At 44.5% G+C, this 25,344-nt stretch overlaps 1 protein-coding gene and 1 pseudogene across 1 annotated transcript; both read right to left on the bottom strand.

The window, feature by feature from the left end:
- Positions 1-308: 308 nt before the first annotated feature.
- LOC131397998 (hormone-sensitive lipase-like) lies at positions 309-4,431 on the bottom strand (annotated as a pseudogene).
- Positions 4,432-6,583: 2,152 nt separating this feature from the next.
- LOC131397997 (C-X-C motif chemokine 17-like) lies at positions 6,584-24,394 on the bottom strand. Its single transcript, XM_058531078.1, has 4 exons — positions 24,391-24,394; positions 23,133-23,243; positions 22,374-22,475; positions 6,584-6,691 (listed from the first exon to the last, which is right to left on the bottom strand). Exons 1-4 carry the CDS (start codon positions 24,392-24,394, stop codon positions 6,618-6,620), a joined length of 291 nt encoding a protein of 96 aa, XP_058387061.1. The 3' UTR covers positions 6,584-6,617.
- Between the last annotated feature and the right edge of the window lie 950 nt (positions 24,395-25,344).

Genomic DNA, 25,344 nt, shown 5'->3' with positions numbered 1-25,344 from the left:
TGCAGGGCGGCATTACCCCCATGGGCCTCAGTTAAGAGTCTGGAAAGAATCTAGGAGGACTGGACTCCCACCTGAGGACCCAAGCGATTTGAGTGGCGCTTTTGGGACTGAAAATCATGACACGTGGCAGGCCTTCTGAGTCATTTCCCAGGGTGCCTTTCTGGGAGAGGCTGTTTGGACAGCTAAATCCTATAATTCCTGGGACTCCAAGATGACCCGGGGGACCCGAAGTCCTGAAGTTTCCAGACATGGACCGTGGCAGCAAATCAAGGCTGTGTGGCAGGGACCAGGATAGATACGGGGCAGAACGAGGAAGGTGATCTCTGCTTCCCTGAGTGCCCAGGGCATGCCTCCTATCCTCCCCCAGGACTTCTAGTGTGTCAGGCTGTCCCTCCTGGCCACCCTGGATGGGTGTGTGAGGGGCGGGCTTCACTCACCTGCCGTGGGCACCGAGTTCCTGTGAGACCTGTGCCTGCTGAGCTCCAGGAAGGAGTTGAGCCATAGGAGGTACGCTGGAGCAGGTCTCAGAAGAGCAGGGCTGTGTCCTGCCACACCAGCCCCATCATGCCTAGCGCCTTCTTGTCTGAGTCAGAGTGGTCCTCTGTCTCCTCACCTGTGGAATGTATGTGAGGGGCTGAGTTGGTGTCTTTTCTTTCTGGGCCCCTTCTCAACACCCAGAACTTCAGGCATCTGTGCCCCCAAGGACCCAAGAATATCTGATCGCTTCAGCAGGAACAAGGAATCTCAGATTCTCCTCAGTCCCTCTTCCCTCAGACCCAGGAGGCTGGGCTGTAGCCCCTGTCCGTGCAGGACCCAGGCATCCAAGCACCCCCAGGCCCCCAGCTCTGTGGGTGTGGGCCTTACCAGCATAGGCGCTGACACACTTGGAGAGCACACCGAGGGGCAACAGGGGGTCCATGAGGCTCAGAAGGCGGGAGGGTGAGGCTGTGGACTGCAGCATTGTGGCAGAGTAGGCTGCTATGATGCCATCTGGCACCTGTACCCCATAGTCTGCTGCCCGAAGGGACACAGTGAAGCAGTCCCGCCTGCACTGTCCCCCATGAGGCATAGCCGCTTGCCTGTTGAGCCTGGTTTGGAGTGGCCCTTGGTCAATCCTGGCAGGAAGCAACTCAAGCTCTGGGCCAGGAGCCCTGGGCTCAGAGGTGGGGCATGGGGGCCCCAAGGCCAAGGTCTAGGCAACTGCAATTTTAGAGACTGGTAAACTGAGGCAGGGATTTGGACCCATTTGGAGGACAGTGGTCAGAGGATCAGGCTGACTTAGGACATGGAAATGCCCGGAGATCAGGAAGCTCTGGGGAAGCTGGGAGGCTGGTGGTCAGAAGCAAGGAGGACAGGCGTGGGAAAGGAGAGACCAAGGGCTCATTTCAGGAGGGAGGGGCATCTGAGGCCAGGAGATGGAAGGCCAGGGTTCAGGCTGACAGCACAGAAGGTCCACATGCCCTGTGACCTGGTGCGTGGCCCCACACTGTCCTGTGCCTCCCAAGATGCTGGAAGTGGGAGGTCAGAGGAGCTGGAAGAATGGGCTGGAGCTGGGCCAGCGCAGGACAGTAGGGGGTGGAGAAAGAGGAGGAGGAAAGAAAAGGTCAGAGGAGATGGAGAGGTGGAGGGGATGGAGCATCGGGGCTAAAGTGGTGGAGTAGGAGGCAAGAGGAAGTGGTTGAGATGGAATGTCCGGTGAGCAATGGGGCAGCGGGGGAAAGCGCGTAGGCAGAGGTGGGGGTGGGGGGCGGCGAACAGGCGGCAGAGGGCTGGATGGTAGGAGATGGAAGGAGAGGCTGCGGTGAGAGACTGAGGCTTGAGCCACTAGATAGCCCACTCCCCCTGCAGTACGGGGTGGGGGCTGAAGCCGGCTGGGGCAGGAACCCGGAGTCGGCAGCAGTGAGGTGCTGGGGCTCACCGAGGAGGGCGCAGCGCGTGATGGCCCAGCAGCTGGCATAGAAGCGTTCCTCCAGCGCGCGGGAGAAGGGAGCCTCGGAGGCCAGGGAGCAGCTGATGGAGAGAATGGGGTCACCCAGCTCCTGGGCCCAGCTCTTGAGGTAGGTCTCGCGGGATTTGGAGGTCTGGGTCACGAAGCCGCTCCGTGGATATGCACCACCAAGGACCGGCAGCGGGCTGCCTGCTGGGGGCGAGGCCGCAGCTCCAGGCTCCGCGGACCCTCGGACTTCGCCAGGCTGCTGAGCTCCTCACTGTCTTGGGGGTTAGTGGGGTACAGGCGGGTGAGGCTGGGGCGGCCTGCATAGGCCACCCCCCCCCCCCAGCGGATGTACTCAGACCGGGAGCGGGTGTGAGCAGTGAGAGGGAGGAGGGCGGCTGGGGGTGGGTCCTGGGGAGGGGGCTGCGTGTGCTTCTTTGCTTCTTACCTGCTCCTGGCTGAGGCGGGCCCTCTTTTCCTGGTGGACTCCATCAACTCCTCGAGATCCCCCAGCGGGGGCCAATTCCAGCTGCCAGGCCCCGCCCCGAGGGCCAATCGTTGCTACACTCCACGGCCAGGCCCTACTACCATGCAATCCTGGACTCGCTCCTCTCTGGGCCCCGCCCCCAACAGCCGGGGCCTACGGCCTGGTCCCGCCCACCCACGCATGGAAGGGCCCAGGAGCAACAAAAACGCTGCCCTGGAGGCGAGGAAAAGCGTCCCTCGGGCAGGACTAGTGGGGAGTCTCGCGGGGGGGTCACTCCAGAGGGAAGCATAGATGTTCTCACGTCCTGGCGGTGAGCCTCACATTCCCACTCACCTTCCCGCGAAGGGATTCCCTACAATGCCACCTGACCTGCCAGACGGATCCGGAGAGCGGGGCAATTCAAAGGGGGAGGGGCGGAGCGGGGTGGCAGCACTGGAGGAGGAAGACCTGCTTTCTCTCTCCCACACTTTGTCTCCTAGTCCTCCTATCGCTGTTCCTTGGGGTTCTTTTCTCTCCCCTCTTACTCTCCCCGAGAATGGAAGGGAGAAGGAAGGAGAAAGCTCGGTGTCTGCACACTAGCCCCACCCCAGGGCCGGCCAGCTGGGATGTGCGGCAGTAGAGGGAGGGGGTGCGTGCCTGGGAAAAGGCGGGAAACAGGAGGTTTGAGGCTCGCGCATGCGCAAGCAGTCAACTGCCTCGAGCGCTTGGAGAGAGGCGGCCTCGTGTGGCGCGGCACCTTGGCGAGCGACGGCGTCCCTGGAGACTGGGTTCTGGAAGCCTAGAGAAACAGCTCTACGTCGTCAGCGCTGGAAAAAGCAGACCTGGGACCCTCTCTTTTCCTCCTAACCCTCCTCCCGGCCCTCCTAAAGCAGGCGACCAGCCCAGAGAGACACCCGCTCCCGTCTTCTCCTCAGCCCCGAGAGAGACGCCCAGCCCTTCCGGGAGGCACAGGCCTCGGCCGAGACCAGCGTTGCCGGCCTGCGGATCAGCGGCCCTACAGCGCCCGCAGCTTCTGGATTGGGCTGCACTGTTTTCCCTCAGGCCCCTTCAACAGGGACCCCTCATTCCGCGGATGAAACTCGGGCGCCTGCCCTCTGCATGGCGGGGCTTGTGAGTCTAGAGAAGGAGGGTCGGGGCCTGAGCGGAGCTGGAGCTGCACCCCGGGGCCCACGGCCTGCTTCGGAGGAGGGGGGGGGAGTGCTGGCGGCCCGCGGAGTCTTGGGCCCGTCACCCTCCCCTTCCGCTCCCCCAACTCTCCATCCAGCCGCGACCTTGCCCGGGACTTTGGCGACCCCACAGCCGCTCTCCCAGGCTCCCCTTCCTAAGAACACCCCCAAAGCCATGAGGCCTGGCTGGTCTGGGACTCCCCTGAGGGGGCAGCCTGGCGGGGAGCAAGTGTCTTTTCTGGGAGCTCAGGATTGCACAGTCGGGATGGAACCCCCGATGGTAAAGGTCCACGTCAGCCTGGTGTTGCTGGTGCCTGTGGCACTGTCTGCCTCAGGGCTGTGCTGGGTGGTTTGGGGACGGGCGGATGAATACTGGCAGGAGGGCAGCTTCCCCGGTTTCCTGGCCCCTAGCCCAGAGCCCTTTCCCACTTCTCTGTGATTTCCCCCAGATCCTCCATGGGGGGCAGCCTGGTGCAGGGGAAGATGTCCCACCCTGGCTGGGATGCTGGCTTGGCTGCTCCTTAAGTGCCCGGCCTCAGGCACAGCCTCCTCTTCTCTAGGCCTCAGCTTCCTCATCCATCCAATGGGGCTGGGGATCTTTGTCTGGCAGGGCTGTGGAGGGATCACCTGAGCTAACTGACATACTGGAGGTCCTTAGTACCCCTGACTGAATGAATGACCGTCCCTGGGAGGCTCCTGGTCTCCCAGGCTCAGACTCACCTGTGTCCCGGTAGTGTCTGTGATTCTGGCTGGCTCTTCTTCCCGTGTGCTGATGTCCCACCATGTCCTGACATCACTCCATAACCAGGCTTTGCCTTGAAGGCCAGCTTCATTCCGTTGGCCATGGTCCCACCCCTCATGGCTGGTGATCGGTCCTTAGTGCAGACCTCCATCTGATTCTGAGTCTGCATCTGTGACCCACTCAAAACATGTCTTCCACTCTGGGCCGGTTGCTGTGAGAACAGTTGGTGCAGGTCTGATAGAAATATCCAGTCCGTCAGAGATCCCTGCTGGGATTTGGCTCCCTGTGCTGGAGCTGCTTGCCGGGCTGTAGGGTCTGAGTGTCCTGGTCTCTCTTGAGGAGCAGATTCATTCTGGGAAGGTGGTCCATTTTGTGGTCCAGGTCTAGGCTGGGCTGGAGGTGTTGATCCAGCTTCTTGTTGAGCTAGAGGTGGCTCTACCGGCCATGCCCTGGCTGAGATATGCCTCTTTCAATTCTTGTTCCTGTTGACTTCTAGATTCTATTCCTGGCTCAGGTCTCTGCTGTGAGGCAGCTTCCTGTTGAGTGAAGGGCCCGCTTTGGGTGGGAGGTGATTGCTGTGGTGCAGGCTCCTGTGGGGCAAGAAATTCCTCCTGCAAAGCAGATTTTTGTTGGGTTCTAGGTTCCTGCTGGGATTCAGCTTCCTGTTGGGCAAGGGCCTCCTGCTGAGTGAGGGGTCTTTGCTGTGAAGCAGGCTCCTGTTGGGTATTGTGTCCCTGCTGAGTGTTAGATGCCTGTTGGGCTGTGGGTGCCTTGTCTGGCCCAGGCTCTGGCTGGGTGATTGGTGTCTGGTGTGGCTCAGGTTCCCAGTCAGGGCTAGATACTGACTCAGCTCCTGGCTCCACTGTTGTTATTTCCCTCACAGGAGATGTTGATCTCCCAGGCTTCATCCTTCTGCCCCTGCCCCCACACCTCCTTTGTCACAGATCCCTCATTGATTGCTCACAATGGAACCTCCCTTTGGATTCCACTCCTTCCTCTTGACATCCTGGGTCTTCCTTTTTAAGGTGGTTGGAAAGTGGACCGACCACTGCTGGCCTCCACTCCTGTGCCAAGTGATGCACTTCTGTGCCTCCTGCTGTGGGAAGAGGGAGTAGGAACAGGAGGCGGCTGTGTGCCCGACACTCTCCTACCACAGGGGAGGCGCTTGTCCTCTTATGTCATAAACAGGGCCCCGCCCCACTTATTACTCAGTTAAAATGTTTTTTCTTCTAAGGCAAGCAGGGCAATTTAGTCTTCTGTTTCATCTGGGGTGACAGAAGCAAAATTCTGGATGAGTGTTCCATTTTTTTTTCTCCCCGTCTGATGTTTGAGGAAAGGGTCCGAGGGGGAGGCAGTCTCTGTAGTGTTGTAATAATCTTTTCTTCTTTATTTATTATTTCCAATGGTTGCCAGTTTAATTTCTTTATATTATTGCTTTGATCATTTCACTCTCGTGTTAAAAAAAATGCTTTCATCCCATTTTTACAGCTTGAAGCCCTTGTCAGTGGTGTTTGAGATCTTCCACACCAACTCTGTAGCTTTGAACTATGGTTCTGCATATATGTCTTCTGTACTGCCTTGGAAACTCATAAAGTACAATGACCATTAATGATGATGATGATGATAATCATAACGACTGAAGGCGTTCCATGTACTAGGAAACTGTCCCAGATTGTTGTTTTTTTAAAACTATATTATCTTTAATAAGACCCTGTCTGATTCACTGCTCTACCTGCTTTCTTTGCCCACCTAGCTCTTACCCCAGAAGGGTTTGTTGAATGAGTGAAAGAATAAATAGTTGGGCAGTGGAGGGAGAGAGAGTGAGGGTGGTGTGGGGAGAAGTGTGTGTAGAATCTGGGTAGGGTTAGGAGTGAACAGTGTAAAGTGGATAATCTGGATTGAGTGTGAGTTGCCAGACCCCATTTGATAGAAATGATTTTGACCTATTACTCTTAAAAATATTTATTTACTTCTGTTCACTACTCTCCTGGTTGTATTTCAGGTTGTTGAGACAAGCTGGGAAACTGGAACTTCCTGGTTTCTTCCAGGTAATTAATCTTAAGCCTGGGTAAGAGGAGGGTACAGGAAAAGACTGAGGAGAGAAGAAGGCACTAGAGGGAGTAATAATCTTGGGGAAAATGCTTTTTGAGATCCCTGGAGTGGAGACAGGGAAGGGGGAGCTTGAGGTGGGAGAAGAGCATCCTCTAGGTGCGCTCACTGCCTTCTTGACTGAGAATGTTTCATCGGGAGAGTGGGCTAAAAGCTCCTATAAAGGCAGAGCAAAGCTTGCTAGCTGACATCGTTTGAGAAATGCTGGCAGCCTCTGGAGTGCTTGTTTGACTTCCTGTGGTGCCTTTGGTGCCCTAGGGTGAAAATAAAGGGTAGAGACTAGTGTTAAAAACATTTAAAAAATTTAACTTTTACAAGAGCTTTTAAAATCATAAAGTAAGACTCATCCAGGGGAAAAAATTAAAGTAAAAAAATATATCCAGTAAAAACTAAAAGGATGGAGCCATCCCTGATGGCCTAGTGGTTAAAGTTCAGTGCTCACCGCTTTGGCTGCCCAGGTTCACTTCCGTGTCATAGAACCATACCACCCGTCTGTCACTTGCCATGTTGTGGCAGTGGTTCACATAGAAGAACTAGAATGACTTACAACTGTTGTATATACAACCATGTACTGGGGCTTTGGGGAGGAAAAAAAAAAAAAAAGAAGATTGGCAAGAGATGTTACTTCCGGGCGAATCTTTCCCTGAAAAAAAAAACCCCAAAACCGAAAAACTAAAAGGATGTTTTTCTACCCCAAATTCCCCTCCGCATTCTCCAGAGCTAACTACTGTTAATAGTTTGCTGCATAGTCTTCCACATCTTTTTGTATGTAAACATAATAGTTCGCTTTAAAAAACAAAAATGAGATTATGCTATACATATTCTTTGCTCTGCGCCTTAAATCTTGTATTCAAAATATTATACATCTCTAGAGGTCCATAAAAACTCATATGTGCAGTTCAATAAACAGTTATAAAGCAGATATTCATGAAACAACTACCCAACCCTAGAAATAGGATATTGCCAGCACCGCCCCTCCTTTTCTGATCACTATCCTTTCTCTCCCCCTCACAGAGGTAGTCCTGACTCTTATAGTAAGCATTTACTTTCTTTTATTTATTGTTTACCACTTACTTATGTATTTCTAAATAATTTAGTTTAATTTTGCCTGTTTTTAAACTTTGTGAAATCATACTATAGCTATTCTCTCATGTCTTGTTTTTTTTTTCTCAACATTATAAGATTCATTTACATTGTTAAGTGTTTGTTAATTCTCCCCGATATGTAATATTTGAATGCACCACCATTTATTCATTCATTGATCAGTTTTCAGTTTGGGGTAGTTATGAGCAATGCTGCTATGAAATTTTTGTACGTGTCTCCTGGCCTGCATTCCTTTTGAGTGTGTATACCTAAGAGTAGAATTTCTTGGTCATGGAGCTTAAACTTTCATAGATAACTGCCAGCACTTTTTCAAAGTTATTTACCAGTTTACACTCGCATTAGCAGGATATGAGTGTTTCTCTGTCCTACTCTTTGCCAACACTTGGTATTGCCAAAGTTTAAAATTTTTGCCAATCTGATGATGTATAGTGATATCTGTTTGGTTTTAATTCTCATTTTCCCACTTACTGGTAAGGTTGAGTGCCGTTTCATATGTCGATTAGCTATTTGGATTTCCTTCTCTCCTCATTGCCTATTCAAGTCTTTTGACTGTTTGTCTGTTGTGTTGTCTGTCTTCCTTTCACTGATCTATAGGAATTCTTTTTATATTCTGAATATTAATCCTTTGTCTATTTTATATGTTGCAGATATCATCTCCTACTTTTAGATTGTTATTTTATTCTTTTGTTGACCAAAATTTCTTAATTTCAATGAAGTCAGATTTATTAATTTTTTTTTATGGCTTTTACTTTTTATATCTTGTTTAAGAAGTCTTTTTGTACCACAAGGTCATGAATATATTCTCCTATATTCCCTTATAAATTTATCTTTCAAATTTAGATCTTTAATCCACCTGAAATTTATTTTCGTGAAGAGTGTGAAGTAGGGGTTTCTGTATGTTTTTTTCACTTGATGTATTGTTGATATCTTTCTGATTAACACATAATGATTTACCTCATTGTTTTTGACAACTAAAGAATTGCCCAATTTATTTTTATGAACATTTTTTATTTCTGTTTATTTGTTAATACAAATACCACTATAATTAAGATTCTTGTACGTATATCTGTGAGTATGCATGCTAGTATTCTGTACTAGAGATTTCTTCTTTTTTTTTTGTGAGGAAGATCAGCCTTGAGCTAACATCCATGCCAATCCTCCTCTTTTTGCTGAGGAAGACTGGCCCTGGGCTAACATCTGTGCCCATCTTCCTCCACTTTATATGGGACGCCGCCACAGCTTGGCATGACAAGTGGTGTGTCGGTGTGTGTCCTGGATCTGAACCTGGGCCACCAGCAGCGGAGCCTGCGCACTTAACTGGTATGCCACGGGGCTGGCCCCTAGAGATTTCTTGAAGTGAGATTACTGGGTTAAAAGGCACACACATTTAAATTTTTGATAGGTACTACTAAATTGTATTTTAATTCCATCAACAGTGATAAGGATCCTGGTTTATCCCATTCTTAATAATATCATAATATCAATGAGTTTAACATTTGCCAATTTGCTTTTTCATATGACATTTGAAAACTGCTGGACTAGGGAGGAATCAAATTCTGCTTGACGCTGACACTGGTATCATCTTCAGAGATCAATGACCAGGTCCCCAACAGCCCCATTTCCCTCCACTTTGTTAAGCAATGGGGCTCTAAAATCTACGAATTTGGTTAACCCTTTGTTTTTTTTTTTTGATGGTTCTAAGCAATTTTTAAAATTTTGTTTATTGCAGTAACATTGGTTTATAACATTGTATAAATTTCAGGTGTACATCATTATACTTCTATTTCTGCATAGGTTACATCATGTTCACCACCCAAATACTAATTACAACCCATCACCACACACATGTGCCGAATTATCCCTTTCGCCCTTCTCCCTCCCCCCTTTCCCTCTGGTAACCACCAATCCAATCTCTGTCTCTATGTGTTTGTTTATTGTTGTTATTATCTACTACTTAATGAAGGAAATCATACGGTATTTGACCATCTCCCTCTGACTTATTTCACTTTGCATAATACCCTCAATGTCCATCCATGTTGTCACAAATGGCTGGATTTCATCATTTCTTATGGCTGAGTAGTATTCCATTCTGTATATATACCACATCTTCTTTATCCATTCGTCCCTTAATGGGCACTTAGGTTGCTTCCAAGTCTTGGCTATTGTGAATAATGCTGCAATGATCACAGGGGTGCATGTATCTTTATGCATTGGTGTTTTCAAGTTCTTTGGATAAATACCCAGCAGTGGAATAGCTGGATCATATGGTAGGTCTATCCTTGATTTTTTGAGGAATCTCCATCCGGTTTTCCATAGTGGCTGCACCAGTTTGCACTCCCACCAGCGGTGTATGAGAGTTCCCTTCTCTGCATATCCTCTCCAACACATGTTGTTTCCTGTCTTGTTAATTATAGCCATTCTGATGGGCGTGAGGTGATATCTCATTGTAGTTTTGATTTGCATTTCCCTGATAGTTAATGATTTTGAACATCTTTTCATGTGTCTGTTGGCCATCGGTATATCTTCTTTGGAGAAATGTCTGTTCAGGTCTTTTGCCCATTTTTTAATTGGGTTGTTAGTCTTTTTGTTGTTGAGATGCATGAGTTCTTTATATATTTTGGAGATTAAGCCCTTATCAGATGTATGGTTTGCAAATATCTTCTCCCAGTTGTTAGATTGTCTTTTCGTTTTGTTGATGGTTTCCTTTGCTGTGCACAAGCTTTTTAGTTTGATGTAGTCCCATTTGTTTATTTTTTCTATTGTTTCTCTTGCCCGGTCAGGCATGGTGCTTGAAAATATGTTGCTAAGACCGATGTCGGAGAGCGTACTGCCTATGTTTTCTTCTAGAAGTTTCATAGTTTCAGGTCTTACATTCAAGTCTTTGATCCATTTTGAGTTAATTTTTGTGTATGGTGTAAGGTAAGGGTCTACTTTCATTTCTTTGCATGTGGCTGTCCAGTTTTCCCAACACCATTGGTTGAAGAGACTTTCTTTTCTCCATTGTATGTTCTTGGCCCCTTGTCGAAGATTAGCTGTCCATAGATGTGTGGGTTTATTTCTGGGCTTTTGATTCTATTCCATTGATCTGTCTGTCTGTTTTTGTGCCAGTACCATGCTGTTTTGGTAACTATAGCTTTGTACTATATTTTGAAATCAGGGAGTGTGATACCTCCAGCTTTGTTCTTTTATCTCAGGATTGCGTTAGCTATTCGGGGTCTTTTGTTGTTCCATATAAATTTTAGGATTCTTTGTTCTATTTCTGTGAAAAATGTTGTTGGAACTTTGGTAGGGATTGCATTGAATCTATAGATTGCTTTAGGAAGTATGGACATCTTAACTATGTTAATTCTTCCAATCCAAGAGCATGGAATATCTTTCCATTTCTTTGTGTCTTCTTCAATTTCTTTCAGTAATGTTTATAGTTTTCCATGTACAGCTCTTTCACCTCTGGTTAAGTTTATTCCTAGGTATTTTATTCTTTTTGTTGCAATTGTAAATGGGATGGTATTCTTAATTTCTCCTTCTGCTGCAGGTTGTTAGTGTATAGAAATGCAACTGATTTTTGTATGTTGATTTTGTATCCTGTAACTTTACCATATTCGTTTATTACTTCTAAAAGTTTTCTGGTGGATTCTTTAGGGTTTTCTATTTCTTTATTAACTTTTTGTCTGGATGATCTATCCATTGCTGTAAGTGGGGTGTTAAGATCCCCTACTATTATTGTGTTGTTGTTGATTTCTCCTTTTAGGTTTGTTAATAGTTGTTTTATGTACATTGGTGCTCCTATGTTGGGTGCATATATATTTATAAGTGATATGTCTTCTTGATGGAGTGTCTCTTTTATCATTATATATTTCCCTTCTTTGTCTTTCTTAACCTGTTTTATCTTGAAGTCTACTTTGTCTGATATGAGTATGGCAACACCTGCTTTCTTTTGTTTGCCATTAGCTTGGAGTATTGTCTTCCATCCTTTCACTCTGAGCCTGTGCTTGTCTTTAGTGCTAAGATGTGTTTCCTGAAGGCAGCATATTGTTGGGTCTTGCTTTTTAATCCATCCTGCCACTCTGTATCTTTTGATTGGAGAGTTCAATCCATTTACATTTAGGGTAATTATTGAAATATGAGGGTTGAATGTTGCTGTTTTGTCAATTATTTTCTGGTTCTTTTGCATTTCCTTTGTTTCTTGTCCCATTTGTTTTGGACTGCCAATTCAGTTTGGTTGTTCTGTCCTATGATTCTTCTAGTTTTCTCTTTGTTTATCATATGTGGTTTTAATTTGATTATTTGTTTAGTGGTTACCTTGAGGTTTGGGCGAAAAATCTTCTGTATGAGATAGTCCGTTATCTGATAGCCTCCTATTTCCTTATACTAAGTCAATTCAGTCACTTTCCTCTTCCCCTTCTAAGTTGCTCTTGTTATACCTTATTCTATCTTGTGTTGTGGCTGTGTGTTTACAGTGATGAGGTTAAATTTATTTTTGGTGAATTTCTTCCTTTGATCTTTGAGTTTAGTATTTAAGTGGTTGCTAACCTATTCCGGTAAAGATCTACTATTTCTCTGATTTTGTCTACCTACTTTTCTCCTTACTCCAAGCTTTGTGTTCCCTTTCTCTTCTTTTTTTCAGGCCTGAGGGCCTTCTTGAGTATTTCTTGTAGTGGCGGTCTCGTGGCCATGAACTCCCTTAGCTTTTGTTTATCTGGGAGAGTTACTATTTCTCCATCATATTTGAAGGATATTTTTGCTGGATAGAGTATTCTTGGCTGAAAGTTTTTGTCTTTCAGTATTTTGAATATATCATTCCAGTCTCTTCTAGCCTGAAAAGTTTCTGTTGAGAAATCCACTGAGAGCCTGATGGGAGTTCCTTTGTACGTTATTTTTTGTTTTTGTCTAGCTGCCCTTAATATTGTTTCTTTGTCGTTGACCCTGGCTAGCCTTACCACTAGGTGTCGTGGTGAAGGCCTTTGTCTGTTAATATATATAGGAGTCCTGTTGGCTTCGCTTACTGGTATTTCCTGCTCCTTCCCCAGATTTGGGAAATTTTCAGCTATTATTTCCTTGAATAGGCTCTCTGTTCCTCTTTCCCTCTCCTCTCCCTCAGGAATACCTATAATTCTTATGTTACATTTTCTAATAGAGTCCGATATTTCTCGGAGTCTTTCTTCATTTCTTTTTATTCTTAGTTCTCTCTCTTCTTCCATCTGGAGTATATCTGTATTCCTATCCTCTAAAGTACTAATTCTTTCCTCCATATTGTCAGCTCTGTTCTTTAAAGATTCCAGATTCTCCTTTATCTCCTCCATTGTGTTCTTCATCTCCATCAGCACTGATAGGTTTTTCTTTATGATTTCAATCTCTTTTGTGAAGAAACTCCTAATCTCATTTAATTGTTTGTCTGTGTTGTCTCGTATTTCGTTGAGTGTTTTTATGATAGCTATTTTGAAATCTCTGTCATTTAGTTTATGGATTTCTGTGTCTTCGGGGTTGATTTCTGGGTGCTTGTCATTTTGTTTCTGGTCTGGTGATTTCATATATTTTTGCATTGTGGTTCCTGTGTTGGTTTTGATTTTCCTCATCCTGGAAGTCTCTGGTTGCAATTTCCACCTGCCGCCACTGTCTGGTGGTAAAGGGCTGTGTAGTCTAAGCCCCCTGCGCTCTGCCCCAGTTTTTCTGCTGCGATCCGCAGTTTTGTTTTGTTTTGTTTTGTTTTTTTTCCCCACTGCGATCCACGGGTCCAGTCCAGTTTATTCAGGTCTGCCTCGGACCACTAGATCTGGTCGAGCTGCAGACTCCGGGTTGCGGGGAGGGGGGAGCTCTCTCTTTTGCCCTCTGGGTCCCTGACGTGGGAGGCTTCTCGTTTGCCCCTCTTTATCCGCTCTCTGGGGTGCTCAGATGTTGATGGTAGCCCTGTGGCTCCTCTGAGCCCTCTGTGCGGGAGTTTCCCACTGGCTGAGAGAGCCCGAAGAGCTACAGTTTCCCGCCGAGGGCCGCCCCTCCCCCCTCTCTGGGAGCCGCGCGGACCGGATCGCTGATCTGATGGGGAGGGAGCGGAGTTCTCCTTACCTCTCCCCACTTCCTCTGGGGGCCCAGCACGTTCCGCTCTCAGATGTGCGGCAGTGTGGATCCCTCCGCTCTAGCTTTTCACTGTCTGGGATTCCGTTGTTGGTCTGTGGCTGTTACTTTTGTTGTATCTTGTGGGGGAAGAATTCACGGGAAAGCTCACTCCGCCATGATGCTGACGTCACTCTCCTAGGGTTTTCTATATATAAAATCATGTCATCTGCAAATAGTGACAGTTTCACCTCTTCGTTTCCAATTTGGATCCCTTTTATTTCTTTCTCTTGCCTGATTGCTCTGGCTATGACTTCCAGTACTATGTTAAATAGGAGTGGTGACAGTGGGCATCCTTGTCTGGTTCCTGTTCTTAGAGGGATAGCTTTCAGTTTTTCACCATTGAGGATGGTATTAGCTGCGGGTTTCTCATATATGGTCTTTATTATGTTGAGGTACTTTCCTTCTATCCCCATTTTATTCAGAGTTTTTATCATAAATGGATGCTGTATCTTGTCAAATGCTTTCTCTGTATCTATTGAGAAGAGCATGTGATTTTTATTCTTCATTTTATTAATGTGGTGTTATCACATTGATTGATTTGCGAATGTTAAACCATCCCTGCATACCTTGAATAAATCCCACTTGATCATGGTGTATAATCTTTTTAACGTATTGTTGTATGTGATTTGCTAGTATTTTGTTGAGGATTTTTGCATCGAATTCCTCAGTGATATTGGCCTGTAATTTTCTTTTTTTGTGTTGTCCTTGTCTGGTTTTTGTATCAGGGTAATGTCAGCTTTGTATAATGAGTTAGGGAGCTTCCCCCCCCCTCAATTTTTTGGCAGAGTTTGAGAAGGATAGGTACTAATTCTTCTTTGAATGTTTGGTGGAATTCACCAGGGAAGCCATCTGGTCCTGGACGTTTATTTTTGAGGAGATTTTTGATTACTGTTTCAATCTCCTTACTGGTGATTGGTCTATTCAAATTCTCTACTTCTTCTTGATCCAGTTTTGGAAGGTTGTATGATTCTAAGAATTTATCCATTTCTTCCAGATTGTCAAATTGTTTGGCATATAGCTTTTCATAGTATTCTCTTATAATCTTTTGTATTTGTGAGGTGTCTGTTGTAATTTCTCCTCTTTCATTTCTGATTTTACTTATTTGTGCCTTCTCTGTTTTTTTCTTGTTGAGTCTAGCTAAAGGTTTGTCAATTTTGTTTATCTTTTCAAAGAACCAGCTCTTGGTTTTATTAATTTTTTGTATTTTTTTTTGGTCTCTATTTCATTTATTTCTGCTCTGATTTTTATTATTTCCCTTCTTCTACTGATTTTGTGCTTTGTTTGTTCTTCTTTTTCCAGTTGCTTTAGGTGCATTGTTAGATTGTTTACTTGAGATTTTTCTTGTTTGTTGAGATAGGCCTGTGTTGCTATTCCCTCTTAGAACCGCTTTTGCTGTATCCCATAAATTCTGGTATGTTGTATTTTCATTTTGATTTGTCTCCAGGTATTTTTTGATTTCTTCTTTGATTTCTTCGTTTACCCAGTCATTGTTCAGTAGCATTTTGTTTAATCTCCATGTATTTGTGGCTTTTCTGATTTTCTTCGTATAGTTGATTTCTAGTTTCATACTGTTGTGGTCAGAAAAGATGCTTGGTATTATTTCAATCTTCTTAAATTTATGGAGACTTGTTTTGTGGGCTAATATGTGATCAATCCTGGAGAATGTTCCATGTGCATTTGAAAAGAACGTGTATTCTTCGGCTTTTGGGTGGAATGCTCTGTATATGTCTACTAGGTCCATCTGTTCTAGTGTATCGTTAGGGCCAATGTTTCCTTATTGATCTTCTGTTTGGATGATCTGTCCGTTGGTGTAAGTGGTAGTTCTAGTCTTAATTTTTTGAGAGATCTCCACGCTGTTTTCCGTAGTGGCTGTACCAATTTGAACTCCCACTGGCAGTGTATGAGAGTTCCCTTCTCTCTATATCCTCTCCAATACTTGTTGTTTCCTGTCTTGTTAATTATAGCCATTCTGACAGACGTGAGGTGATGTCTCATCATAGTTTTGATTTACATTTCCCTGATAGTTAATGATGCTGAACATCTTTTCATCTGCCTTTTGGCCATCTGTATATCTTTTTGGAGAAATATCTGTTCAGATCTTTTGCCCATTTTTTAATTGGGTTGTTAATTTTGTTGTTGTTAAGATGTATGAGTTCTTTATATATTGGATATTAACCCCTTATCAGATATATGGTTTGCAAACATCTTCTCCCAATTGTTAGGTTGTCTTTCATTTTGTTAATGGTTTTCTCTGCTGTGCAGAGGCTTTTTAGTTTGATGTAGTTCCATTTGTTTATTTTTTCTATTGTTTCCCTTGCCTGGTCAGACATAGTACTTGAAAATATACTGCTAAGACCAATGTCAAAGAGCATACTGCATGCGTTTTCTTGTAGAAGTTTTATGGTTTCAGGTCTTACATTCAAGTTTTTGATCCATTTTGAGTTAATTTTTGTGTATGGGGTGAGATAATATGGTCTACTTTCATTCTTCTGCATGTGGCTGTCCAGTTTTCTGAACAGCATTTATTGAAGAGACTTTCCTTTCTGCATTGTATGTTCTTGGGTCCCTTGTTGAAAATTAGCTGTCTACAGATGTATGGGTTTATTTCTGGGCTCTCAATTTTGTTCCGTTGATCCGTGTGTCTGTTTTTGTGTCAGTACCATGCTGTTTTGGTTACTATAGTTTTGTAGTATATTTTAAAATCAGGGAATGTGATACCTCTGGCTTTGCTCTTTTTTCTCAGGATTGCTTTGGCTATTTGGGGTCTTTTGTTCTTCCATATAAATTTTAGGATTCTTAGTTCTATTTCTGTGAAAAATGTTTGTGGGACTTTGATAGGGATTGCATTGAATCTATAAATTGCTTTAGGAAATATGGACACTTAAACAATGTTAATTCTTCCAATCCAAGGGTACGGAATATCTTTCCATTTCTTTGTGTCTTCTTCAATTTCTTTCAGCAATGTTTTATAGTTTTCAGTGTACAGATCTTTCACAACTCTTTGGTTAAGTTTCTTCCTGAGTATTTTATTCTTTTTGTTGCAATTGTAAATGGGATTGTATTCTTTTTTCTTTTTTTTTTTTTTTTTTTTGTGAGGAGATCAGCCCTGAGCTAACATCCGCCAATCCTCCTCCTTTTTTTGCTAAGGAAGACGGCCCTGGGCTAACATCTGTGCCCATCTTCCTCCACTTTATATGGGACACCGCCACAGCATGGCTTACCAAGCAGTGCGTCGGTGCGCGCCCGGGATCCGAACCAGCGAACCCCGGGCTGCCGCAGCGGAGCGCGCGCACCTAACCGCTTGCGCCACCGGGCCGGCCCCTCTTTTTTCTTTTTTTGTGAGAAAGATAAGCCCTGAGCTATCATCCATGCCAATCCTCCTCTGTTTTTTTGCTGAGGAAGACTGGCCCTGGGATAACATCTGTGCCCATCTTTCTCCACTTTATATGGGACGCCACCATGGCATGGCCTGACAAGTGGTGTGTCTGTGCGTGCCCGGGATCCGAACCCGGGCCACCAGCAGCAGAATGTGTGCACTTAACTGCTATGCCATGGGGCCGGCCCCGGGACTGTATTCTTAATTTCTTTTTCTACGGCTTCATTGTTAGTATGTAGAAATGCAACTTATTTTTGTATGTTGATTTTGTATCCTGCAACTTGACTGTATTCATTTATTATTTCTAAAATTTTTTTGGTGGATTCTTTAGGGCTTTCTATATATAAAATCATGTCATCTGCAAATAGTGACAGTTTCACTCCTTCCTTTCCAATTTGGATCCCTTTTATTTCTTTCTCTTGCCTGATTGCTCTGGCTAGGACTTCCAATACTATGTTAAATAGGAGTGGTAACAGTGGGCATCCTTGTCTGGTTCCTGTTCTTAGAGGGATAGCTTTCAGTTTTTCACCAATGAGGATGACATTAGCTGTGGGTTTGTCATATATGGCTTTTATTATGTTGAGGTGCTTTCCTTCTATACCCATTTTAACCAGTGGTTTTTTTTTTTTTTTTGTCATACATTGATGCTGTATCTTGTCAGATGCTTTCTCTGCATCTATTGAGATGATCATGTGATTTTTATTCTTCACTTTGTTAATGTGGTGTATCACGTTGATGATTTGCAAATGTTAAAACATCCTTGCATACCTGGAATAAATCCCACTTGATCATGGTGTATAATCTTTTTAACGTATTGTTGTATGCGATTTGCTAGTATTTTGTTGAGGATTTTTGCATCGATGTTCATCAGTGATATTGGCCTGTAATTTTCTTTTTTTTGTGTTGTCCTTGTCTGGTTTTGGTATCAGGGTAATGTCGGCGTCATAGAATGAGTTAGGGAGCTTCCCCCTCTCCTCAATTTTTTGGAAGAGTTTGAGAAGGATAGATATTAAGTCTTCTTTGAATGTTTGATAGAATTCCCAGGGAAGCCATCTGGTTCTGGACTTTCATTTTTGGGGAGGTTTTTGATTACTGTTTGGATCTCCTTACTGGTGACTGGTCTATTCAAATTCTCTACTTCTTCTTGATCCAGTTTTGGAAGGTTGTATGATTCTAAGAATTTATCCATTTCTTCCAGATTGTCGAATTGGTTGGCATATAGCTTTTCATAGTATTCTCTTATAATGTTTTGTATTTGTGAGGTGTCTGTTGTAATTTCTCCTCTTTCATTTCTGATTTTACTTATTTGTGCCTTCTCTGTTTTTTTCTTGTTGAGTCTAGCTAAAGGTTTGTCAATTTTGTTTATCTTTTCAAAGAACCAGCTCTTGGTTTTATTAATTTTTTGTATTTTTTTTGGTCTCTATTTCATTTATTTCTGCTCTGATTTTTATTATTTCCCTTCTTCTACTGATTTTGTGCTTTGTTTGTTCTTCTTTTTCCAGTTCCTTTAGGTGCATTATTAGAGTGTTTATTTGAGATTTTTCTTGTTTGTTGAGATAGGCCTGTATTGCTATAAACTTCCGTCTTAGAACGGCTTTTGCTGTATCCCATAAATTTGGCATGTCGTATTTTCATTTTCATTTGTCTCCAGATATTTTTTAATTTCTTCTTTGATTTCTTCTTTTACCCAGTCGTTGTTCAGTAGCATTTTGTTTAATCTTCACATATTTGTGGCTTTTCTGATTTTCTTCCTATAGTTGATTTCTAGTTTCATACCGTTATGGTCAGAAAAGATGCTTGGTATTATTTCAATCTTCTTAAATTTATGGAGACTTGTTTTGTGGGCTAATATGTGATCAATCCTGGAGAATGTTCCATGTGCATTTGAAAAGAACGTGTATTCTTTGGTTTTTGGACGGAATGCTCTGTATATATTTACTAGGTCCATCTGTTCTAGTGTATCATTTAACGCCAATGTTTCCTTATTGATCTTCTCTTTGGATGATCTATCCGTTGGTGTAAGTGGAGTGTTAAAGTCCCCTACAATTATTTTTACTGTCTATTTCTGTTTTTATGTCTGGTAATAATTGCTTTATATATTTTGGTGCACCTACATTGGGTGCGTAGATATTTACAAGTGTTATATCCTCTTGTTGGATTGTTCCCTTGATCATTATGTAATGCCCTTCTTTGTCTCTTTTTACAGTTTTTGTTTTAAAGTCTATTTTGTCTGATATGAGTACTGCTACCCCAGCTTTCTTTTCATTGCCATTTGCATGGAGTATCTTTTTCCATCCCTTTACTTTCAGTTTGTGAGTGTCTTTATGTCTGAAATGTGTCTCTTCTACGCAGCATATATATGGGTCTTGTTTTTTTATCCAGTAAGGCACCCTATGCCTTTTAATTGGAGCATTTAGTCCATTGACGTTTAAAGTAGCTAATGATAAGTATGTACTTACTGCCATTTTTTAACTTTTTTTTTCTCAGTGTTTTAGTAGTCTTTCTCTGTTCCTTTCTTCTTCTATACAGAATTGACAGTCTCTTTAGTTGGAGCTCTGTCTGAAAGCTCTACTCTTTAACTCCCCTCTTCCCTCCTTTTATGTTTTTGATATCATATCTAACCTCTTTTTTGTGCATTTGTATCCATTACCCTCTTATCATGGAAATAGATAATTTTTCCTATTTGTGGTCTTCTCTTTTCCCCTTAAATCAGTCCCTTTAACATTTCTTGTAGCACTGGTTTCTTGGTGACAAACTCCTTTAATTTTTGCTTGTCTGGGAAATTTTTTCTCTCTCCTTCCATTTTGAATGATAACCTTGCTGGGTAGAGTATTCTTGGCTGTAAGTTTTTTCCTTTTAGCACTTTAAATATATCATGCCATTCTCTTCTAGCCTGTAAGGTTTCTGCTGAGAAGTGTGCTGATAGCCTTATGGGGTTTCCTTTGTATGTAACTTGACTTTCTCTTGCGGCTTTTAGGATTCTCTCTTTATCTTTAATTCTTGACATTTTGATTATGATGTGTCTTGGTGTGGGCCTCTTTGGGTTTATCTTGTTTGGGGCTCTCTGTGCTTCCTGTACCTGGATGTCTGTTTCCTTCCTTAGGTTAGGGAAGTTTTCATCTATTATTTCTTGAAATAGATTCTCTGCCCCTTTGTTTCGCTCTTCTCCTTCCGGGACACCTATAACATGGATGTTAGTGTGCTTGATGTTGTCTCAGAGGTCCCGTAGTCTGTCCTCACTCTTTTTATTCTTTTTTCTTTTACCTGTTCAGCTTGGGTAATTTCTTCTAGTCTTTCGTCCAGCTCACAGATCCGTTCTTCTGTATCCTCTACTCTGCTTTTGAGTCCCTCTATTGAATTTTTCATTTCCAGTATTGTATTCTTCATTTCTGATTGGTTCTTTTTTATATCCTCCATTTCTTTGTTGACATTCTCATTGAGTTCATCTATTCTTCTCCCCACATCAGTGAGCATCCTTAACACTCTTTGTTTTAACTCTCTGTCTGGTAGGTTGCTCATTTCTGTTTCACTTAGTTCCTTTTCTGGGGTTTTGTCCTGTTCCCTTACTTGAAATGTATTCCTTTGCCTCCTCATTTTGCCTCTTTCACTGTGCTTCTGTCTACGTATTAGGTAGGTCAGCTACGTCTCCTGCTCTTGGATAGGTGACCTTACGTAAATGATGGCTTAAGATGCCTGCAGTGTGCTTCCCTCAGTTCTCAATGTTCCATGGGTGACCCCTATGTGGGCTACGTGTGTCCCTCTGTTGTGGCCTGTTTGCTCTCCCTGTAGGCGCCCAGGGAGGCCGAGTTATGCTCCTGGCCAGCTGTTGTAATGCTCAGCTGCTTGTAGTTGTTGTGGGCCCTTCGGTCTCTTTATCAGGCGTGGCGAGCCCCAGCACAGCTGGCTGCAAGTTCTAATACCACATTTGTGTTGCAGTATTTCTTTTAAGTGAGTAGACCCCCAGCGTGGCAGATTGTTAGGCTCAGGGGCTTACAATTGCTATAAGCCTCCAGCCTTTAGGTCTCTTGTCAGCTCTCTGAGGATTGCAGCTGGGTGGGGCTGGCCTCAGGCACGGGAGCACCCAATCGTTTCAGGCTTTGGAAGGTGGGGCAACCCCCCATGTGGGTCTTTGAGAAGCACAAGTCTTCTGCAGCTGTCAAGCCCTGGCCCCCCCAGGTCCACACACACAGTCAACACAGTCCTGCCCCGTGTGCGCGCCCTAACCTCCCGAAGTGGACCCAGTCTCTCCACGGCGGGAGCCCCACACACTCCACCACTGCCCCACACTCTCCACCCACTCCTTGTGCACGCCCTGCCCCACAGAAGTCGGCTCAGTTGCCAGGCTGCAGAGAATCCAGTCACCAATCTATGCAGGCCCACAAATTCTCTGAGGGCTTGTTGTTGGGTGGGGCCAGTCTCTAGGGTGGGCTGCCTGCCCTGGCTGAGCTGGATTAAATCGTTGCTCTAGCGGGTGGGGCAGACCCTGGGCTAGGAGGCCCCAGGGAGAACTCCAATGGCGTCTGTGTCAGCACACTCACACCAGGCCACAACAATGGCCGCCGCCAATGTCCCAGTCCCTGGAGAGGTCTCACCTCTCACCGAGATGCACTCAGGGCCTATCAGATGAGTCTCTTTTCACCAAAGCACTGTGCACCTTTCTTTCTGGTGATTTTAGGTTGCTTTCTGAAACGGGTGAGTTTGCACATGGGCCATTTAAGAGCCAGTTTTAATTTCTTTGTGAACCAGCTTTTCTGGGGGTACTCCCCAATGTTTTAGTAGCAAGCAAAGTCAGATATTATGCCACTCGTCTCAATTGTGCTGGGTCCGCAAAATGCCCACAGCGGGGGCGCTCCCTGGCTCGGGGCCCCACTCCTCCAGGGAGGGCTGCGTACCTGTGGGCTGTTACCGGGCGGCCGTGAGGCGCTGCAGCTGGTAAGGTGGCATTTTTCCTCTCCAGAAGGGAGTTTCTGCCTCTTCATCCTCAATTAGGATTGTCCGTTTTTGCAGGAGTTCCTCTTATCCAGTTTTCAGTTCTGTCTCAGGGGTAATTTTTCCACGAGTAGTTGTAAATTGTCTGTGTCCGTGGGAGGAGGTGAGTTCAGAGTCTGCCTACACCGCCATCTTGACTTCCTCTGGTTAACCCTTTCTGATATTAGGAGAATTGTGTCCTGCTTTTCTTCCTTTTCCTATTTCCCCAGGAGTGGACACTGAGTAGAAAAGGCTGAGATGTGTGCTTATCCTGGTCTTCATTTCACTTCTCTTGTCTGTTCTCAACCCCTGCTTCATCTCTGGTTGATTCCACAGAGGAACTCTGGTTTAAGGAAGGTCATTCTTTTGAAACGTACTAGTTTTCTTCACATTGCCCTTGAAATGATCACAGGGACACTGATTCTTTGGGAGGCCAGGCACTGTCATGAGTTTTCTTTTAGGGGCTCTCAGGAACCAATCTGAAATAATGGCATTGCTCTTAGGCAGGAAGGTTAATATGTTTGAGAGTAGAGAGTATGGCAGGGCTTTACTTGCCATCTTTCTTGCCTTTCAGTTCTTTTTTCCTACTTTAGTGAGATAGGGAAAAGGGGCAACAGAAAGCAGTGGAGGTATCCAGTTATATGAGTACCAGGACTTCTGAGTTGTTTTGCCTGAGCTGTGTTGGCAAGAATTTAGTGACAGGTTTGGAGGGGGCATCAGGATGTCATTAGAGAGACCAAAACATCAGAAATAAGATGTAGATGTCTGCTGTTTAGTGGTTGCTTTACCTTTGGAAAGTCATTTTGCCTCTCCGATTTCAGTCTCACATGTGAGTAAAACGGGTGGAGAATAAGATCCGGGAAGCTTTTGGAAGGTAGCCCTGAGTTCTTGGAGAAAAGGGTCAGGGGGAGGGGACAGCCAGAGATCCAGCCAGCTCTCCCCTGGACCTTGGAGGAGTCCAGCTCTTACCTGAGACTCAGGAAGAAAACAAGCATTGGTGCTGCATGTGGTGGGCTGATGGAGAGGGGAAGGGGTGAGGTCAGCTCAGATGACATCTGCACTGGTCTCAGAGGGACTCAAGGGAGAGTGTTGGGATCATGATGGTGCATTGCTGTTGTTGACGCTGAGTTACTGACCTTTGCACTCACAATCTTGGCCACCTGCCTGGAGCCACCTCCCAGAAGCCTGGCATTGGTCCCTATGGCTCTGGTGACCCCTGTCAGAAGGAAACAGGTTACTTGGAGGCACTGGAAAGGGAAGGGACCAACAGAAATGGCCCCCCAGCATTGTGTTGTCTATGTCAGTGAAGTTCCATTTCTCTTCATTTTTTGCTTGGGGATCTGGGGATCTCTTGCAGAGAGGAGTATTTTAAATGGATAAGAAATTGAGGTTTAAAATCTGGCCTAGAGAAAAGCTTAGCTGGAGGTAGGTGGAGACAATGGCTTCTGGATGGAAGAGAGGACAAAAGATGGGGGTCAATCAAGACCTTACTCCCCACCCCTCCAACACGCACATTAGAATCCTCATGACTTAAAGGAATGAGAGCAAGGGGTAGATTATCCCATAAACCAGTCAGGGTCTTCACCTGACCTCCACATTTGCTGTATTTGAATCCATAATCCCAGTTCAAGTATAAGAGGATGGTATTTACTTTTGTTCCTCTGGAACAAATCCATTCCTCTTTGGGCCTCTATTCAAGTCTGTCTTATCACCTGATGCTGTCTTATTCTCCTTTTGGGATACCTAAAATATTTTTATGACAATCAATGATGATGGTTTATAGACTTGAGATTCTGGAGCTAGAATTGGGCCCAGATGATGCTTCCTCTTTATAGTAGTTTCTGATATTTCCTGTCAGCCTACACATGGTTCCTCTTCTATTATTGCACAGTTATACTTATAGTTTGTTGTTTGAGATCTGTGTGGACTGACTTGTGTCCCCCCAAATTCATCCTGAAGCCCTAACTCCTAATACCTCAGAATGACTGTATTTGGATATAGGGCATTTAAAGAGGTGATTGAGTTAAAATGAGGCCGTTATGGTGGGCCCTGATCCAATCTGACTGGAGTCCTTATAAGAAGAAGAGATTTGGAGACACAAAGAGACATCAGGGACACCAGGGACATAGGTTCTCAGAGAAAAGATCATGTGAGGGTATGGCAAGTAGGTAGCTATCTGCAAGCCAAGGAGAGAGACCTCAGAAGAAACCAAATGGCTGACACCTTGATCTTGGACATCTGGCCTCAATAACTGTGAGAAAACAAAATTTTTGCTGTTTAAGCCACGCAGTCTGTAGTATTTTGTTATGGCAGCCTTGGCAAACTAAAAATGTTTCTCCCTTATTAGATTCTGAATCAGTGGCTCAGTAGTCATTCAGCTACGTGGTTCCTGACCCATGGTAGGCACTTGGTAAATGTTTGTTTAGTAAGCAGACGGACAAGTGATCTAGAGAGGGCCCTCAGAGATCATCTGGTTCAATCCAGGTCTCCTATTTTCCAGACTTGTGCCCTTTCTGCCACACAGATGGAGAGTGTTGCATCATTTCCCCGAGTGCTGGTTTCCAAATGTTCTCATGGGCTTTTAGAGTGCTGTTAAAGTAATTAAACAGGCATACATAGCCCTTGCCATCCCAACTGTTCTAATAATTTACTCTCACCTAACCTCAACTGCTAGTTCCAGAGGAAAGCCACAGAAGATTAGAGCCAGAAGGAATCTTGGAGATTATTTAGTTGAATCCCCTCATTGAGAAGTTTTTGTTCACTCTAAATGTAATGTAATTATGTTAGAGAAAATATGGGAAGTACAAATAAAGAAATCTTTACTGTTACCAACTGTTGGTATTTTGGCATATTTCCTGCATATGATTTTCTCTGTATGGTGATAACCATAGCGTGTGAACAAATTTCTTTTTGTTCACTTTATCAGCTTGTTGCTTTGTTGTCTTGTGACATTTTTAATGACTGCATAACACTCCCAACAAGTAAATGTGCTTTACATTGTTCCATTGCTGAATAATTAGATTGTTTTATTTCTGGGTATTGATAAATTTCTTTGTCCTTATAACTGTTTTCCAAATGTTGGATTAATTGTCTTGGTCAAGATTCCCAGAGTGGAATTAGTGGGTCAAAAGATAAGAACAGCTTTGTGTTGCTTGATATCATTACTAAATTGCATTTAAAAGGGTTCTACTAATTAACTAAATCACTATCTCTTTTTTTTTTCAGATGAGGAAACTGAGGCCCAGAGAGAGCAAATGAAATGCCCAAGTTCGCAAAGGTGATGGTGACACATCTGAAGCTAAAGCCCAGGTCCAAGATTCTTAGTCTGTTTTTCTTTCTGCAGCTCTG

Source organism: Diceros bicornis, chromosome 34 (assembly GCF_020826845.1).
Source record: "Diceros bicornis minor isolate mBicDic1 chromosome 34, mDicBic1.mat.cur, whole genome shotgun sequence".
NCBI classification, from domain to species: Eukaryota; Metazoa; Chordata; class Mammalia; order Perissodactyla; family Rhinocerotidae; genus Diceros; species Diceros bicornis.
Note: the sequence above shows the minus strand (reverse complement) of the source record. Positions and strands in the feature narration are given on the sequence as shown.

Excerpts from the sequence above, each read along its gene's own strand:
- LOC131397997 (XM_058531078.1), bottom strand. Across the intron at positions 22,476-23,132 it reads CCAAGATTGTGAGTGCAAAG|ATTGGTTCCTGAGAGCCCCT; the intron begins GTCAGTAACTCA and ends CCATTATTTCAG. Across the intron at positions 6,692-22,373 it reads GGGCAATGTGAAGAAAACTA|GGCACCAAAGGCACCACAGG; the intron begins GTACGTTTCAAA and ends TTTTCACCCTAG.